General features: G+C 35.2%; 5 protein-coding genes across 12 annotated transcripts in view; 3 read left to right on the forward strand and 2 right to left on the reverse strand.

Moving 5' to 3' along the window:
• The window catches only part of LOC100117523 (papilin), a 100329-nt gene extending 93361 nt beyond the window's left edge, over positions 1 to 6968 (forward strand). For all 5 annotated transcript variants that reach the window (XM_031928671.2, XM_031928675.2, XM_031928673.2 and 2 more), the window contains 3 exons: positions 135 to 290; positions 3505 to 3618; positions 3717 to 6968. In XM_031928671.2, coding sequence (XP_031784531.1) covers positions 135 to 290; positions 3505 to 3618; positions 3717 to 3919 — 473 coding nt within the window. In that variant the 3' untranslated portion in view covers positions 3920 to 6968. The remainder of the gene's footprint in view (positions 1 to 134; positions 291 to 3504; positions 3619 to 3716) is intronic.
• On the reverse strand, positions 6129 to 8059 carry LOC100117561 (potassium/sodium hyperpolarization-activated cyclic nucleotide-gated channel 2-like). Its single transcript, XM_031928676.1, has 4 exons — positions 7974 to 8059; positions 7688 to 7879; positions 7373 to 7596; positions 6129 to 7301 (listed from the first exon to the last, which is right to left on the reverse strand). Exons 1-4 carry the CDS (start codon positions 8050 to 8052, stop codon positions 7005 to 7007), a joined length of 792 nt encoding a protein of 263 aa, XP_031784536.1. The 5' UTR covers positions 8053 to 8059; the 3' UTR covers positions 6129 to 7004.
• Positions 8060 to 8418: 359 nt separating this feature from the next.
• LOC116738568 (potassium/sodium hyperpolarization-activated cyclic nucleotide-gated channel 1-like) lies at positions 8419 to 9388 on the reverse strand. Its single transcript, XM_032599366.1, has 3 exons — positions 9051 to 9388; positions 8757 to 8978; positions 8419 to 8666 (listed from the first exon to the last, which is right to left on the reverse strand). Exons 1-3 carry the CDS (start codon positions 9284 to 9286, stop codon positions 8459 to 8461), a joined length of 666 nt encoding a protein of 221 aa, XP_032455257.1. The 5' UTR covers positions 9287 to 9388; the 3' UTR covers positions 8419 to 8458.
• Positions 9389 to 9863: 475 nt separating this feature from the next.
• Rad51 (RecA homolog RAD51) lies at positions 9864 to 11619 on the forward strand. Its single transcript, NM_001161477.1, has 2 exons — positions 9864 to 10040; positions 10384 to 11619. The coding sequence occupies exons 1-2, from the start codon at positions 9954 to 9956 to the stop codon at positions 11317 to 11319; spliced, it is 1023 nt and encodes a 340-aa protein (NP_001154949.1). The 5' UTR covers positions 9864 to 9953; the 3' UTR covers positions 11320 to 11619.
• Positions 11620 to 12067: 448 nt separating this feature from the next.
• Positions 12068 to 15454, forward strand: LOC100117644 (dipeptidyl peptidase 3). Of its 4 annotated transcripts, XM_032599362.1 has the most exons (5): positions 12225 to 12370; positions 12444 to 12543; positions 12871 to 13168; positions 13266 to 15015; positions 15101 to 15454. In XM_032599362.1, exons 3-5 carry the CDS (start codon positions 12893 to 12895, stop codon positions 15256 to 15258), a joined length of 2184 nt encoding a protein of 727 aa, XP_032455253.1. In that variant the 5' UTR covers positions 12225 to 12370; positions 12444 to 12543; positions 12871 to 12892; the 3' UTR covers positions 15259 to 15454. The 4 variants fall into 4 exon arrangements, with proteins under 4 accessions (XP_001601820.1, XP_032455253.1, XP_008205904.1 ...); XM_001601770.5 differs by lacking the exons at positions 12225 to 12370; positions 12444 to 12543 and adding an exon at positions 12068 to 12195; XM_008207682.4 differs by having other exon boundaries at positions 12226 to 12543.
• The last annotated feature ends 147 nt before the right edge of the window (positions 15455 to 15601 follow it).

A 15601-nucleotide genomic window follows, 5' to 3' on the forward strand; every position in this document is an offset into this window, starting at 1 on the left:
ATGCTTATAACTGTTTAGCCTTCAATAATATTGGTGTTGCTGATTATTGCTAAATGAATTTTAACATTAACCCTTTGTATTTCACTTCTACACTTTTGCTTATCGATTATAATGTAAACTTCTTTCGAATGTAGCGCCTGTTCGCGTCAATGTGTCAGCGTCGCAAGTACAGTTCCCAGAAGGTGGTCCAATCAAGCTCTATTGTAATGTTACCGGATCGCCAACTCCCCGTGTAACATGGTACAAGAATGACGAGCCCATCCAAGTTGACGAACGCACTCGAATTTCTGGTAATTTTCAAAATAGTCATATATAATGAATTTTTTTTTTACGTGGCATTTGGAACTCGAAAGTTCATCGCCTCATCTACGCAAGCCTTCTACGCTGCCCTATCTTGTGTCAACCCCACCCAAGATGCACCCCTCCGATCGACACCCACCCGTCCTATTTCTACTATATCCGCTTTTACGTTGTCCTCCCATCTACGTCTAGGTCTACCTATAGATCGTGTTACCATCGGCCTGCCCTTCATGACACGCGCTGCCGTACGACGGTCGTCTCCCATTCTCGCTACGTGCCCTGCCCATCCCAATCTGCGCGATTTTATTATTCTGTTAATATTTGGTGACGCGTACAGATTGTGTAACTCATCATTGTGTAGTCTCCTCCATTCCCCAGTTTCCTCATCTTTCTTCGGCCCGTATATTTTTCGCAAGACTTTATTTTCAAATACCCTAAAACGGTTGTCCGCCTGCTTAGTGAGAGCCCAAGTTTCGCACCCGTACAGAACCACCAGCAATATTATTGTCCTGTATATTCTTATTTTAACGTTTTTAGACAATAGCCTCGACTTAAGTAAATTACTCACGGCGTAGAAGCAAGCATTACCCGAATGGAGTCTCTTATTGATTTCGACATTAATCTCGTTTCTATCATTTATGGTCGTACCCAGATACCTGAATTCGCTAACCTTTTCAAAAGTAAAATTCCCAACTCTGAGATCTTCCTCCCCTCTGCAGATGCCTAGCTTATCCACAATCATGTACTTTGTTTTTGATTCACTCACTTCTAACCCTGTATACTCCACCGCTTTTATGAGGATTTCCGCGTTTCTTGCTACCGTTTCCCTACAATCCCCCAGTATATCCAAATCATCTGCGTAGCCTAGTATCTGCGTTGTTCCATTAAGCGTTGCGCCCAGCTGGCTAACCTGCATTTTTCTAACGGCATACTCTAACGTTAAGTTGAACAGCACCGTAGAGAGCCCATCCCCTTGTTTTAAACCATCGCGTATCATGAAGGGTTCTGATACATTACCGCCTACTCGGACCTTTCCCGTGCTTCCGTTCAGACATATTTGAATTAATCTCACGAGTTTTTTCGGTACACCGAGAAGTACTAGAACTTGATACATTTTGCTTCGCTTAATAGAGTCGTACGTTTTTTTAAAATCTATAAATAGTTGGTGTATGGTTTCGCAAAATTCCCACTTTTTCTCTAACAACTGTCTTATGGTAAACATTTGATCGCTTGTCGATCTGTTGCGCCGAAATCCGCACTGATAATCTCCTACTATATCTTCCGCGAATGGAGTGAGTCTAGCTTGTATTACGTTTGACAGAACTTTGTACCACGTTGCTAAAAGTGAGATACCCCTATAGTTATTGCAGTCTGTCTTATCCCCCTTTTTAAAAATCGGTATAATGATAGATCCCTTCCAATTTTCGGGTATTGTTTCATTTTTCCAGATGGCACATACTAGTTTATAGATTTTTAAAGTGAGCTCGAAGCCCCCATATTTGAGTAACTCAGCTGGTATAGAGTCATTTCCCGCGGCTTTGTTGTTTTTTAGTTTTTTAATCGCGGTCTCTACTTCTTGGTAGCTCGGTTCCTCCACGTGGAGTTCAGCAGTGTGAATTTCGTACCCTAATTCTTCGCTATTTTCGTGCACGTTTAATAATTTATCGAAACAATTTTTCCACAGCGACAGTAATTCGTTGTCACTTGTTACGAGGTCCCCGTTTTCGTCCTTCATCAATTGCGCTCTACTCCTAAAACCCTTTCTGATGGCGTTAATCCCTCTGTACATTTCGCGGGGGTTATTTTCCTTACTGTTAGTTTCTATTCTCCTAATAAGATTCGTTTGATACTCCCGCTTCTTATTTCTGTAGATCGCGCTCGTCTGTTTCCTTACGTTAGAATACTCTTCTACGGTCCTATCGCTTCTATTTTGTAAGCTATCTAATTTAGCCTTTTTGCGCCTTTCAAACCAGAGTTCGCACTCTTCGTCAAACCATGGTTTGCTCTTTGGCTTTTTCTTTTTACCCAGTACTTTGTTCGCGGCCTCTATTACCGTTTTTTCGATGTCCCCCCATAAGCTATTCGGTTCGTCATTCCCCTCCTGCGATGTGTTTGCTTCTTCAAGTGCCTGAAACCTGTTATTAATTTCTATCTGGTACCTAATTCCTATAGTAGGCCTAAACATTTCCTCCCTACCTATTTTAGCATTGAAATCGCCTAATACTATTCTTGTGTCGTAAGACGCGAACTGGTCGATTACCTGCTCTAAAATAAATACATATCTATACCATTCACCTTCGATAATGATGTACGAGAGCCTATCATTGACGGATTTGAAACTTTTAACCGAATGTATGATGCTTTTGCTTACGAGAAATCCGGTGCCTAGAGATCCCCCACTCCCGGCCCCATACAGATACATGAAGTTACCCGATGCTAGTACTCCGCCATCTGGCCACCGCGATTCCTGTATTGCTACCAAATCTAGATTGTACCTATCAGCTTCCTTTACGAGTTCTTTAAACGCGCCTGCTCTGTATAGACTGTGAACATTCCAAGTTCCGACCCTTAAGTCCCTTTTGGTTCGGATTTGATTTTTTTGAGCCATGATAGTATGTTAAACCCGCGCGCTTCGGATCCTGTTCCGATCGCAGGTGAGTCCACCGTTCTAGAGGTGATAACCCCCATACCTCTCTAGAACTAAGTATGAGAGCTTTCCGACTTTGACGAGGACAGTGTCAACTCGTCGTCAGATACACTACGATTTCATTCTCGCATCCTAACGCCCCCTGCAAGGCAGCGCGCCTTCACTGGCATCGTTACCGCGTAAGACCAGGTGACGAATCATTCTACACATCCCCTTTCGGGACAGTTGTCATCGCTCCCGCATCCTCCCCGGCAGCAGGATTTTTGCCCATTTTTGTAATGTGTGATGAAAGAGATAGATTGAGAGATAAGAGATAATGTGAAATATCGGCTGTCCGCGGCTACTTATTCAATGTATTCGCAGCTAACCTCTTTCTCAGGGGCTGTTCCTCTATCCGCAACCTAAGGACGCGCTGTGTAGTGGTGATAGGCACCCACCCGTCCGATCTGGACGACAACGCCCAAGACCCGCTTAGGGTAGCGGCATTGTAACAGCATATATAATGAATATTCTTGAAAAAATATAAAATTACGATTAATAAAAAATTTTGCATGCAGAGTCCAACGAACTGACAATTTCGCCAGCGAATTCCAATGACACCGGTACCTACCGCTGCGAAGGAGTTAACCAGCATTCGACCAGCTCAGAAAGCGTGGACATTCGCGTAGCCGGTAATTGCATTTGAATTTTCTTGTCATGATTAACTCGATGCATTTTAATACTTCTTCAATAAACGACCAACTTGATTGTAATCGCTTTGATTTTTCAGGTATTTACATCGATCCTCTTTGCCAGGACAAAGTACACTTAGCCAATTGCAGTCTCATCGTTGCAGCGAGATACTGCCAGCACGAGTACTACGCGAAATTCTGCTGTCGTTCGTGTACAGAAGCTGGACAACTGCCATCAAGAGTCGTACCCCCATACGCCGATAATCAGAGAGCCAAAAGGTCACTTTTTTCATTTCTGTAAAGAACCTGGATGTTAAACGCGTGACTAGTTTTTCTCGAATGCCAAAGCTGCGTACTTTTGAAGAGGAGGAGAAAGGAAAATCAAAATAGTTCTAATTCCGGTGCCCGAATTGACTAAAACTTTGTTATGCCCAGTACAGAGCATGATGGAAACTCGATTTTAGCACACTGCCAAAGCCTTGGCTCGTCTATACATAGGGAGCAGTGATTATAATATAGTTCCGAACAAATTTTTAAAGAAACAATTTTAAGTTGTCGTTATGATAAATATATACTACAATCTAGCATTATGTTTATAAACGTATATAAAAGTATGCACCTATATATAGACTGATCTAATGCTGATTCCTAGTCTAACGGGCCGGTTTTGTAAGGGAAACTAAGCCCTACGAGGCTACCAGAAACTGCCTCAATAACAGAATTTACAAAATTTTCATGATCTTAACAATCATCAGTCGCCACAGAAGTTACAGTAACTAGAAAGTAGACCTATCAAAGTATAAATATTAAAAGCACGTTTTTGGTCTAAATGAATAAAACCAGCATCAGAATTTGACCAATTATACAATGGATTGTAAAGCAAACATAAAGCTGTAGCTCAAAAAAGCGTGCTATTAATTGTTCACCTTCAAAGTAAAAAGAGTAACGCAAATGTAAATTTGTCGAACTTTACGGTAGATAATGTAGTATAATCAGTGTACCTTTCCCATACATCTCAGATAATAGATATGATAAGATATTCATAGACTAATTTTGTCTTGAATTATTATACTGGCATAACTTGCAGTGAAACATTGAATTGAGAGAATAGTACAACATAAAAATAATTTTTGCATTTTTTTATTTTTTGCGATTTTTAGGTGATTTAAAGAATCTTTTCTAATTTCATACTTTTGGTAATTGATTCATTATATGATTAGGGTCTTAGCCCTTATACTGTTTGCAATGGAGACAAGTAAATCAGTTATAAAATTGTTTTGAATAGAAAACAGATATTAATATTCTTAATGATATTTTTGGCGCGCTCTATGTCAGTACCAATAATTTACTCCGACAAATGTTTTATATTCTTTGAGATGCGTGTTGAGGTATAGACATTTATATGCGTTAAGCTTACGGCCATGTTATATTGTAAAGTATTAAATAGTTTTATTGAGTAATAACTTTATGCGCATAACTTTTTGCTATTTGCTATATTGTCAGAAGTATAATATTAATATTTTTATTATATTGTGTTCTAACTATACGTGAAGATTTTAACGAATACTCTTTTATATCGTTGCTGGACACACGATAATGCGTTCTATCGATCCATAATCGCAAGAATGACATTACAAGAAGTAAATCCTTGATTCCGTAAGGAACGTTGTGTCTGTACAGTTTTAATATACACATGCGTAATCAATTTACTGAAACAAGAAGCTCAATTAAGACATGCCAATGTTACATCTGCTATTGTGTTCCTTATTCATCGATAGTACAGTCATACTTTCTTTTGGTAAAGGTTTTCTGTGACAAGCTTCTTTTGCATATATCATGAAATATCATCAGTGTAAATTGGAAAATAGCAACCACTAATATCTGCTGTTAAATTTATTAATTATATATCGTATAATATTTATCATATTTCTTTAAGTTTGTAATTATATCATTTACCCGTTTTAAAACTAAAAATAGATTAATATTGTGATTAATATTCCGGTTTACACTGAGATTGAGGCATTTAAACTTAGAAAAATCGAATGATTTTTGCAGTATGATTATTATTCATTTAATATTGTATTCTAGCAAATTTAATTACCTTATTCCATTTCAGTCACGAATCATGTGCCTTATTAGAAAAGATAAGGAAATGCCGTTGAAAGATTACCGAATGTTGCGAGTCGAATTTTTATTAATTTAAATATAACTAATATACATAGATCCTTAATTTAAGAATATATAGATTTTTCTAGAATTATCTTATTTCATACTTATCTATTATTATGTGAGAAATAAATTTTGTATGGCATTTTTTACTCGAAAACATTCGGAACTCTTTTTAAGGTTTTCTTGTTCTTAATTATATAATTAAAAAGAGAGCAGTGACCATATTAATTATAATAAAATGTAGATGTAGAATTACTAAAAAGAACTTGTATAAACCGATCTTCCAAATCTAATCTACTGACGTTAAACTTTTAGCGGAACTATTTTATACTTTCTTTTACTTTTGTACGAATCCGCGACTGGTGTAGAAAATAGTCATTTATACATCGAACTTTAAATCCAAAAATTACGTTTGAATCATTCCCGAGTTTAAAAGACATTAACATATCGATAGTGCTGCGCGAAACAGCAAAATATCAATGGAAATCAATTAAATGTTATGTCGTAATAATATATGATAATAATGTATATTAAACGATATTAGTTTTTATAAATCCGTAATATCGAACAGACCGCACACACGCAGCGAAACATTTGACAAAAGAAGGATCAGTTTGTCTCTCGCACACCGGGAACTTACCTCGCGTATCGATATTCGTATCTTAATGAGAGAAATCTGTATCTACCTGCAGTTTTCTGCTTTCACTACGACACGCAGAGTGTAACAATCAATTGAATTGCTTTGCTCAATAAATAATCATATCTATGCGATATAAATATAATTTAAGAATTTTAAAACAACGATAATGCGGATTTTTAAAGACGATAAATAGCGATATACACACACGTTGCATTTTCCAAAAACAGCGAAGACAAAAAATTGAGAGAAGATTGGAGATGCTGCAAATGACAAAGGAAAATATAAGAATCATATCTCAAAAATATTATCGTTAGTTGTATGGATTGTCACTTCAGTGCTATCGTAAATCTTTTAGCAACAAATCTTTATTGTAATTGTTAGTGTTTTAGAATAAGGATTAATATATGATTCTATGATGAGATATATATATAGGCATGACATGAATGAATGCCTGCATTGTAAGAATATATATATATATTGTATGGACAATAATATTATTTAAGGTCCCTAAATACAGAATTAAACTTAACTCAGCCCGCTCTCTTCCACAATTGTTACTCGTATTAATCCAATATATTTAAGCCTGCGATTGTCTGACTTTCCGTAATTGCGCGGCACTGGATGAGGCTCTCGAGTGCAGCGTGAAACGTTTATGCTGCTCCTCGATCAGAACCGTGCGCTGCATCCTCTCTGTGGCGATTCGCTCTATCTTCGCAAACAAATCACTGTGCACGGCGATACACTTGCGAAAATCTTTCCTATCAAGTCGATAGACCTCGCAGACTTCAACAGCGACCACACTCGCCACTCGTCGTTGATCTTGTACCAAAAGCGCTACTTCGCCAAAATGTGCACCATCCTCCAGGAAGCAGACCTTTCGATCGATCATAGTAATTTAATTTTGTCTTGGTGAAGCTATTTTAATATATTCAAAGTTCAAGTTACTTCTTTTCCAGTGGGCGTGAGTATGGCAACGGTTCCGCTGGATAAAAAAAACATGCAGTCCCCTTGAGTACCAGCCTTGATAATCATGTCTTTTGCTAAGTATAGTTCTGGTTTCAAATTGGTCACTATTAACGTTAAAATGTTCTTTGGCAAATCTTGAAAGATCTCAACGTTTTCCACGAGTCTTCGGCAAGAGTGTAAGGTAACTTCTTGGCGTAATACGTCTAAGTTAATGAAAAATAATTTTTCACATAAAACAAATCATATCACGTTTTTGTCACGTTTATAGGTATATAAAACTATAGTGTAACTCACCAGACAAGTTTGCAAAAATTTTCTTTTCTCGAAAATAACTATTTCTGAATCGGTAGTGATAGTATGCCAAGAGTCTGCGCTTCATAAAAGCCGGAAGCTGCTTTTGTCTAGCGTAAGCTGAGAGTTGATTAACGATTTGTTCATACTTGGACTCGGATGCTTTCCTGTCAGCCACAATCTGTAGCAGCATGACTGTTATAAAACAAGAGTCATTGTGCTACATTTTTCAATAAGGTGGTTATATACATGGTATTATTGCACTTATTTTGCAAAATAAATTCTTTACTTATAATGTAACTTTCAAACAGTCTACCAAGAACCATAAGTACTGTGCAAACCATAATGTGCCCATCGCTTTGCGGCATGATTCCGCCGTAACCACTTGCGGTGAAGTTTTCAAGAACAATGAATAGTGCTCGTTGATATCTATGAGCGATACTTTTAATTTCGGCACTCGCCAACCACGTATCCTCACTTTCCTTAATCGTGCGACAAATTTTCGATTGAGAACAATAAATGAATAAATAATTAATTTACACAAAAAGTGTAGTACGAATGAACTAACCGTTACGGGCACGTGCATTGCATACATCATAATTAAAGGAGTAACATTGCAGAAGCAGGTAAACCAGTGAATTACATAAGTATACAAAAGCAATGTTAAAAACATCTGGCACGATATATCTTCAATGTCAAAATGCTTGAAATTTTAGAGCCCAATACAATGCAAATATTGATCATGAACATATTTTAATGAAAGAAGAAATATTTTCAAATGGTATAATTTTTTACCAGAAAAGTTTGCCGTACGTGCGATGTGAAAGTAAAGTACCGACTTAATTTTAATAAAGGTAAGAGATTAATAAGAGTAGCGACAATGGAATCTTCAGGCCCGGGAACTTTCCTCCATGGTGAAGTTATGTAATCGTAAGGTAACGATGTAAAAATGTCAATAAACAAATAACTTTGCAAGTATCGTCTGAAAGGGAAAACAATGCATGTTCGATTTTCAAACTTTTAATCCTATACGATCATATTTAAATTTTATGAAAATAAAACAAATTTATACTTCAAGATCATTCCTTGATCTAGGATGACTTCATCCTTATTTTTGTCGTATAATCCTGTCATACAATTGCCGATTATATCGATCCAACAAAAAACATATATCGCGTGATTCACATTATCCAAACGAACACTTTCGTAGTCCAGTACGACGAAACACATGAAAAATGGAATAGTAATGAAAGCAACAAAGTAGACCATCATCATAATAATGTCCCAAAAGAATCTGAAATACGCGTGTAAACACAAGTAAACAGAACAAATAAAAGCACGTATTTCAAAAGTAAAAAAAACTCACTTGATTTTGCTAAATGGATGAATGATATACCAGTATTTATTCGAGGCATGACGCCTCTTTTCCTTATTTGCTGCAGCTAGACTTATCAGGTGTTGCCTACACTTCGGATGATTTTCGTAAATTGTAAACCAAGATTGAAGCGAATCAAATCGAGGTAAACAGCAGAAACAACTTCTAGGCTTGGGTAAAGTAAAATCAGATGATTTTGGTAATTCACATCGATGTGCATTCAACATAATTAGAAACTAATAAGTGTACAGTGAAATCAAAACTTCAAAATTATCTATCCATATTAACCAAACTTTAATGTGCATCATTACACTACGTAAACAAAGCACAGCATAGTAACAATAATAATGATGATAATAATATTAATAAAACATTTCCATAACCAAGTTTATAAGTGTCAAATACGACCAAAAGTATAGTTTAAATAAGAAATACCAACAGTAGTAGATGGTGATTAACTATATGAATATAATATAAATTTATTTATTATTTACAAATTACAGCTGCATAAGGAAATAATATGTCTGCAGTGTAATAATATTTGAAAATCGAGTAAGAATCGGCCATATTAGTGGCACATGCGCTGTTCAACATTTCATTTCTGGCGCGCTTTTGTAAGCGCACTCGCCTCGTCACCAACGTCATTTTTTCGTCTATCTTTGTCTATAAGCACATCAGAGAGAGTGGAACGGGAACGGGATAATGTCCTAAAACCGTGGTGACGATCTATCTAAGTCAGTTTACAGATACTGACGTTCCAACCGTTATATTGGAGCGTAACCATCGCCTACGAATTTAAAAGCCAGTTCAGACGCGTCCGCCCATACGTCACACGTGCGAAAGTTGTGTTCACTTTTCAATTGCCTTTGTTTATTGTATTTTAAAATATCAACAATGACCACCGAAGTTGCAAGCACCGTTGTTGAGGAAGAAGATTATGGAGATTGTCAAGGACAAGCAAAACTCATCAAAACTTTGGAGGTAAGGACGTTCTTAACCTGACAAAGCGTCCTTTGTTTTCTGTTTGAAAAAGAGTCTTACAATGTTCATATTTTTTGAGAATAACGTTATCCCAAAACATCACTATGCAACTCCAATGACTGATTTTAAATGCTGAAGATATGAGGAACAAAAATACATTTATAAGTCTTTCGTGAATTATTTCTCATTTGCTAAATCGGTGATAAATTGTGATATACACTCTAATAGATCTTGTCATAGTTTTTATGTCAATTTAAATGCTAATTTATTTCATTTGTTTACTCCAAACATATAAAACTATATTTGCGGCAATTTTGCTGATTGTTTAATCATCATTTTTCAGGGTAATGGCATCACAGCTGGTGATATTAAAAAATTGGAAGAAGCTGGATACTTCACAGTTGAATCTGTGGCCTATACTCCGAAAAAAGTTTTGATGGCTATTAAAGGTATCAGTGAAGGAAAAGCTGACAAAATTCTTCAAGAAGCTTCAAAATTGGTTGCAATGGGATTCAAAACCGCAGCTGAAGTTCACATGATCAGAGCAAATATTGTTTATATAACTACAGGTTCTGCTGAATTAGATCGTCTATTAGGAGGTGGCATAGAAACTGGATCAATCACTGAGATTTTCGGAGAATTCAGAACAGGAAAATCGCAACTATGTCACACTTTAGCTGTTAATTGTCAACTACCTGTTGATATGGGAGGTGCTGAAGCAAAGTGTATCTATATTGATACTGAAGGTACTTTTAGGCCTGAACGTTTAATTGCTGTTGCTGAACGCTATAATATTAATGGCGACAGTGTTCTCGACAATGTAGCTACTGCACGAGCTTATAATTCAGATCATCAGACTCAGCTACTGATAAAAGCTAGTGCTATGATGTCTGAGTCTAGATATGGTTTGTTGATAGTAGACAGTGCTACTGCACTGTACCGAACCGATTTTGCTGGAAGAGGTGAATTAGCAGCTCGGCAAATGCATTTAGCCAGATTTCTCAGATTACTCCTTCGATTAGCTGATGAATTTGGATGTGCAGTAGTTATTACTAATCAAGTGGTGGCATCAGTGGATGGAGCAGCTAGTATGTTTGGAGGTGATCAGAAGAAACCCATTGGAGGCAACATTATTGCTCATGCTAGCACCACAAGACTTTATTTGCGTAAAGGTAGAGGTGAAACGAGAATTTGTAAAATTTATGATTCTCCTTGCCTACCTGAGAGTGAAGCCACGTTTGCCATTAATGCTGACGGAATTGGTGATGTCAAAGAATGATTCTATCAAATTTTCTTGCTGAATAAATTAAAATTTCTATTAAAAAGTTCAGATTAACCACTCAAATATTTATGTGATTGTAATTTAGTAAATTACATTAAGTTATTTGTAGTTAAATTTAAATATTCCTAATAAACAGTAGTGCTTTTTTAAAACTTTAAATAAGAATAATTATACTGACAAAAATTAATAATTAGACTGATTATATTATATCTGGATTATAAGGTATCATGAAAAAAAAATTTTAACCATAAGTTTAATGATATATCTTTAACAAATGTAAATAAATATAAGATTAAATAAAAATAATATATATATATATAAAAGATATAGTGTACATTTACTGTATAGATTTACTATACAAACCATCTCCTTATAATTTCAATCTTATATATTTTATATTTTCAATATTCCCAATTTTCTTTTTCCTAAAAGAATTTATGATGCCGGTGTCATTCAACCTAATGAGTTCAAAACAGGTCAAGAAAGTTAATAGACTTACTAGGAAAACAGGATACTAATCTAGCTTAGATTTTATAATACAAAAGAAAAACAATCAAGGAAATGGTTTAATTATCACATTCTGATAAATCTTATCTATATTTAATAGGCTATTATGGGTATATAATATTCAACCACACAATAAAAAGGATGTGGTTCACCCAAAAACATGTTTTTAATTCCAATAGCTGCTGACGAAAGCGGATTCTTACTACTTAATACAGAAAGAGATGGAGTATAACAAAATTTTTATAAAGAAGCGGCATTCCCGTTGGTGGCGCAAGTGTTTTTCGCTGTTTCACTTGGCGAACTGCAACTGTCTCCTGAAATTCAAGGTATTCGCATCGGGACCGTTTATCGCATAGGTATCCCCTGGTAAGTAACTCGGATTCAGAATATTAGATCGAAGTATCATATGATAAATCTATCATTTTTAGTCTTTGCTAATATATAAGTAAGTCTCTTTATATATGTTAAACTTGCGCAAAAAACGCGTAAGAACGACTGACATCTTGCGGTACAAAGTAGTTTTTTTAACTTCTTATCACCGGTTTGTTTTCATGTTGAATTTTTAGAAGTTAGGATGTTCAAATTTTGCAAGTCAAATATATTTTTATCCACAGTTTATTGTAAGTGTTTGATACGACGTCAGTCTGATGTTCGGATTCGAAGAAGATTCAATAAAACTGTATTTAAAACAAACAATTTAGCAGTATTGAATAGGTACTTATATGTTTCTTGAATTTAAATATTATTCTACTGACAAATATAGCAAATAGAGGTATAAAATCAAAAATATACCTCTGTTCAACATTTTTGTAGGTTAAGTAGAGTGATCCTACTGTTATAATTTTTCCATCGCATTTTTATCATGCTCATTTTTCTTAATTTTTGTCGTTTTGAGGTTAGAAAAATTTCACCTTTATTTAAATTTATTAAATCTTCATAATGGTATAGTCACAATAATTTGTATTTTTTAGTATTTCAGAGAATAATAATTGTAAATGACTAACTATGCACAAATTACAAATCAAAACTGTTTTGTCACAGGTATCATCACACACTTGGCAAAATGAGTGACGATATTTCATTATTTACTCTGCCGAACACTCAGCCTATTGTTCAACTTGAATGTGAAACAGCATTCAATGCCCTTACACCAAAAGAAAAATCATACGCTCATTATCTTAGCCAAGCAGCATGGAACGGAGGACTTATTGTATTTATACAAACATCCCCAGAATCGCCATTACTTTTTGCTCTACTCCATAAAGTATTTCTTGCTGAACCAATAGCTGACATAAAGAAAGTTGCACTTGGAGCTGGTGTTACCGAAGAGGAATTCACTGTTAGTAATTTTAAGATTTTTATACTATAGAAATAAGTTAAAAATGTTCTAACTAAAGTTTTCATTTATTTTTATTGAATACATTTTTATTTCATAGGCATTCCTAGTATATACTTGTGGTCTGTTCTCTAATTCTGGTAATTACAAATCGTTTGGTGATAGTAAAATTATTCCAAATTTGCCTAAAGATAAGTTTGAAACAATTATTAAGAACTCAAAGGCTTACAAAGAAGATGCTTCAAGCTTGCAATCTCTGTGGGATAAAGTCAAAGATGCAGCATATTCTTTAGACGGAAAAGTCAAGTCTTTAGGTTTAGGAGATAAAGGTATCACAACATATTTTTCAGCAAACTGTACAGAAGATGATGCTGCACTTGTTAATGAATACATGCAAGCAAAACGCTTAGAATCATACAATGCTAGATGTTTTAAAACAGATGTAAAAGGTGACAATTTTAAGTGTAAGTATGAGATCAGATTAGCATCAACTGAAACAAGTGATGATCCTAAAATCACCCTTCCTGAAGAAGTTTTCAAAGAAGCTCAATTCAAAATTACCAGAGGAGACTATGATTTACTCCTCTTGTCAGTTGTTGAAAATTTAAAGAAGGCAAAAGAACATGCTGCAAACGAAACTGAAGTGAATATGATCAGTAAATATATTGAACATTTCGTGACTGGTTCACTGGAAGAGCACAAAAATGGTTCTAGATATTGGATCAAAGACAAAGGACCTGCCATTGAAACTTACATTGGATTTATTGAAAATTATAGAGATCCAGCAGGTCAAAGAGGAGAATTTGAAGGATTCGTTGCAATGGTAAATCGTGATATGTCCAAAAAGTTTTTAACTCTTGTTAACAATGCTGAAAAACTATTGCCATTATTACCATGGGGTAAAGATTTTGAAAAAGATCAATTTTTGAGACCTGATTTCACGTCTCTTGATGTTTTAACATTTGCAAGCTCTGGAATTCCTGCTGGCATAAACATACCAAATTATGATGAAATTAGGCAATCAGAAGGATTTAAAAATGTATCACTTGGAAATGTTATTCCAGCGAGTATGAAACAAGATGTGATACCATTTGTATCTGAAGAAGATCAAGCGTTGTTAAATAAACACCGAGTTACTAGTTTTGAGGTACAAGTAGGTCTCCATGAGTTGTTAGGCCATGGTAGTGGCAAATTACTAAGGAAATCAAATGATGGTTCACTTAATTTTGACAAAGATAAGGTTGTGAGCCCTATTACAGGTGAACCTGTAACAAAATATTACTTAGATGGAGAAACATATGATTCAATATTTGGTGCAATGGGATCTTCATATGAGGAATGCAGAGCTGAAGCCGTTGGACTATACTTAAGTTTAGAAAAAGATGTGATCAAAATATTTGGCTATGATGGTTCTGATGCAGATGATGTTATTTATGTAAACTGGTTATCTTTACTGTGGAATGGTTGTGCCAGAGCTTTAGAAATGTATCAGCCATCTACAAAAAAATGGTTGCAATCTCACTCTCAAGCACGGTATGTGCTGCTAAGGGTTTGTTTGGAGGCTGGAGAAGATTTTGTCAAAATTGTTGAAACAGAGCCTGGTAAAAACTTGAGATTAACTGTAGACAGAAGTAAGGTGAACACAGTAGGTAAGAAAGCTATTGGCGACTTTTTGATGAAATTGCAGTATTACAAGAGTACTGCAGATATTAAAGCTGCACAAGAAATGTATGATAAGTACAGTGAAGTACCTGAAAGTGGTCCACATCCATGGGCCAAATGGAGGGATATTATCTTAGCTCACAAGCAACCAAGAAAGATATTTGTACAGTCAAACACAACTGTTAATGGTATGTACATATACATTTTTTTTTTTAATTAACAGTTGTATAACAGTTATATGTAAGTATTGAATTTCATTTCGATTTTTTTTAGCTCAAGGAACTGTTGTATTGAAGAGCTATGAACCTACTTTTGAAGGATTGATACAATCCTGGATTGAAAGATTCCCATCGTCAAATGTGTCTGAAAATCTCCTAAAACTGTGGGAAAAAGACGAGAAGTTCTTCTATCCCACAGAACTAAAGAATTAAATCCATCCTGCATACGCCATCGCAGACGCAGGATAGATGACAAGCATTTAAATAAATTTTTTACAAAGCACAGGTTGCAATATGAAGATTTTGCTAATTCAGCTTTAAGTATGTTTTATAATTATAAAAAAATATTATAAATATTATAGATCTATTGTAATTATCAATTAAATAAAAATATGAGACTTTTAAAAAACTTGTTAAATTCTTCTTTAAACTTGTTAAAATGAAATTATTTAATATGCATTCATAGCATTAATAAACGTATTTCCTTTTATTTTGTTAAAGAAATTTTATCCTTGTATAAGTTTAATGTAAATACACACGCATTTATTTTGAATGT

The sequence above is a fragment of the Nasonia vitripennis genome, chromosome 4 (genome assembly GCF_009193385.2).
Source record: "Nasonia vitripennis strain AsymCx chromosome 4, Nvit_psr_1.1, whole genome shotgun sequence".
Taxonomy (NCBI): Eukaryota; Metazoa; Arthropoda; class Insecta; order Hymenoptera; family Pteromalidae; genus Nasonia; species Nasonia vitripennis.

What these genes read in the sequence shown, in the direction of transcription:
- LOC100117561 (XM_031928676.1), bottom strand. Translation starts at nt 8,052, where the DNA reads ATGCCGCAAAGCGATGGGCACATTATGGTTTGCACAGTACTTATGGTT. An exon ending in GTTTGAAAGTTACATTATAA is followed by an intron (nt 7,880 to 7,973) that starts GTAAAGAATTTA and finishes GTTTTATAACAG; the next exon opens with TCATGCTGCTACAGATTGTG. An exon ending in TCACGCCCACTGGAAAAGAA is followed by an intron (nt 7,302 to 7,372) that starts GTAACTTGAACT and finishes ATCGATCGAAAG; the next exon opens with GTCTGCTTCCTGGAGGATGG.
- LOC116738568 (XM_032599366.1), bottom strand. Translation starts at nt 9,286, where the DNA reads ATGTTGAATGCACATCGATGTGAATTACCAAAATCATCTGATTTTACT. An exon ending in CATCCATTTAGCAAAATCAA is followed by an intron (nt 8,979 to 9,050) that starts GTGAGTTTTTTT and finishes CGCGTATTTCAG; the next exon opens with ATTCTTTTGGGACATTATTA. An exon ending in GATCAAGGAATGATCTTGAA is followed by an intron (nt 8,667 to 8,756) that starts GTATAAATTTGT and finishes TTTCCCTTTCAG; the next exon opens with ACGATACTTGCAAAGTTATT.
- Rad51 (NM_001161477.1), top strand. Translation starts at nt 9,954, where the DNA reads ATGACCACCGAAGTTGCAAGCACCGTTGTTGAGGAAGAAGATTATGGA. An exon ending in AACTCATCAAAACTTTGGAG is followed by an intron (nt 10,041 to 10,383) that starts GTAAGGACGTTC and finishes ATCATTTTTCAG; the next exon opens with GGTAATGGCATCACAGCTGG.
- LOC100117644 (XM_008207682.4), top strand. Translation starts at nt 12,404, where the DNA reads ATGTTCAAATTTTGCAAGTCAAATATATTTTTATCCACAGTTTATTGT. An exon ending in AATTTAGCAGTATTGAATAG is followed by an intron (nt 12,544 to 12,870) that starts GTACTTATATGT and finishes GTTTTGTCACAG; the next exon opens with GTATCATCACACACTTGGCA. An exon ending in TTACCGAAGAGGAATTCACT is followed by an intron (nt 13,169 to 13,265) that starts GTTAGTAATTTT and finishes TTTATTTCATAG; the next exon opens with GCATTCCTAGTATATACTTG.